Raw genomic sequence first — 1,846 nt, 5'->3', positions numbered from 1 at the left:
ACTAAAGTCTACGGCATCAGCCGCACACTCCCATTTCCCAATCCTCCTCCATAACTACTGCCAACCTGTGCATCTTCTAGACTGTTGAATGTAGTGATTTCGAAATCATACATAGCAACAGGGATGTGTTCAATGCTTTGGACCGCCGTTAAAATGTGCAGCAGCGCATTCTGTAGTGCCGCTTCCGTCTCACCAGCGCACAACTCTCGTTCCTCTACAGCAACAACCAGTTAGTATCCTCTCTTATCCGCTCCTCACAGCAATCCCGCACCTTGCGACGCAGCAGGTGACGATGTGACCGTAACCGGAATGATCCACTTCTCAAAGACCGTCTTCTCCTCGTTAGACATGAGTCCAAACAATGCCTTCTTCACCTTACGCTCAAAGAACGTCACCACAATGTAGCCACTATTGGCTCCTCTGACATTGCTCGTCCCGAAGGCCTTAGACGGTTGACCATACGCCGGCACCATCCCGCTGCTGGTCCCCATGACATAACTGCTTCCTCCAAGCACCGCTGCCTCCTCAAAGCTGCGCACTGCGTGGTCCACTTTACGACTGACGTCTCCTACCGCGCACAGAGCGTACGTGATGTTGGGGAACGCCTGGCATGTGGCTTCGCTGGGGCGCACAGGCCCAGGAGCTCGTGTGAACAGAATAGTGTGCAGTAAGCACGTCACAGCGTCGCCCACGTCCTCCGCAGCCACAGGAATCTCGTCCAGAAGATGCTCTTTCCACGAGGCAGCAGTCACGACCCCACCGGTGCTAACAGCGCTGACCACGGAGCCCGATGCAATGCCTGTAGTGCCCAGCATTCTCGGAATTCTCAGACTTTAGCTGCACAACTTTTGAAAGATTAGGCATAATAAAGAGGTAGTGATAAGAAACATTTTTTTTTTAGATTGATGCTAAATTTCACATGATAAAATATAAAAATGCAAGGACTATTTTTTTAGAGCTTGTTTACAGCAACGCTGTTTTGCTTTGCTCACTTGTCTTCAGCTTTTTCCGCATCCGTATCGAAGACACTCCAGTCTTGGGCATTCTCTCTCCGTTGCCCCACATCGTATGCCAGATCTGGTTGCACGTGGCATTTTGATACTCACCTTCGTCATGCGGTCGGACTTTATTGCACAAGAACACCATGAGACCTCCGCGTCGCTCCGTGCATGCAACACAATAGTGAGAAGTTTGGAATGTACGCCGGTGATCTCGCAGCGCTGAGCACACTTTACAGATGTGGCGGCGATGTCTGCGCATTAAAGTGCCAGGTGAATCCTTCTTTTCACGGTATTTAAACTCCGCGATCTTTTCAAGCGAGTGGTTGGCATTTGACGGTGTCGGCGGCGTGTTTGCATTCCTTCTGACGGGTGGAACTTGCGTTGGAGGGTCTTTTGGACGCCGACGGATTGTAAACCCAGGAGATGGCAAGGTGGCTACTTGGACCGGGCTCTGTTGATTCTTAGCTGGAGCTAGCACGCTTTTCATCTGCTCCTTAAGAGTTTTAACTTCCTGCTGAAGCTCCTGGACTTGAGTAGTGAGCATTTTAATCTGCTCCGTCGGCGACATAGCTTTCTGTGGCTCTAATGTTAATGGGAAGACGTAAATCGGTGCCCATGTCATGTTCGCCACGTCCGACTTAACCAGCACTTCCAACTGCAGTACTGTGTCCCCCTCTCCACGAGTGAGATGTATACCCTGCTTGGTTGAGTCTCTTAAACTGGTCTGTCAAGATTAACATGCCCGTTCAGCCTATGAATCTGTATTCCACTGTGAAAATTTAAGGCACTCACCGCCACATATTGCAGAACTGTATTCGGAGGTAGCGTCGCCCCCTCCAGCGCAT

The 1,846-nt window shown here is 50.5% G+C and overlaps 2 protein-coding genes across 2 annotated transcripts in view; both read right to left on the bottom strand.

Annotated features, from left to right (window-relative positions):
- On the bottom strand, nucleotides 1-882 carry PPTG_05717 (hypothetical protein). The gene is made up of 2 exons (XM_008899436.1): nucleotides 272-882; nucleotides 1-214 (listed from the first exon to the last, which is right to left on the bottom strand). Exons 1-2 carry the CDS (start codon nucleotides 813-815, stop codon nucleotides 9-11), a joined length of 750 nt encoding a protein of 249 aa, XP_008897684.1. The 5' UTR covers nucleotides 816-882; the 3' UTR covers nucleotides 1-8.
- Nucleotides 878-1,846, bottom strand: part of PPTG_05716 (hypothetical protein) — a 1,878-nt gene continuing 909 nt past the window's right edge. Inside the window, exon 2 of the mRNA XM_008899435.1 lies at nucleotides 878-1,725. Coding sequence (XP_008897683.1) covers nucleotides 964-1,725 — 762 coding nt within the window. The 3' untranslated portion in view covers nucleotides 878-963. The remainder of the gene's footprint in view (nucleotides 1,726-1,846) is intronic.

This window comes from Phytophthora parasitica (genome assembly GCF_000247585.1).
Source record: "Phytophthora parasitica INRA-310 unplaced genomic scaffold supercont2.8, whole genome shotgun sequence".
NCBI classification, from domain to species: domain Eukaryota; phylum Oomycota; class Peronosporomycetes; order Peronosporales; family Peronosporaceae; genus Phytophthora; species Phytophthora nicotianae.
Note: the sequence above shows the minus strand (reverse complement) of the source record. Positions and strands in the feature narration are given on the sequence as shown.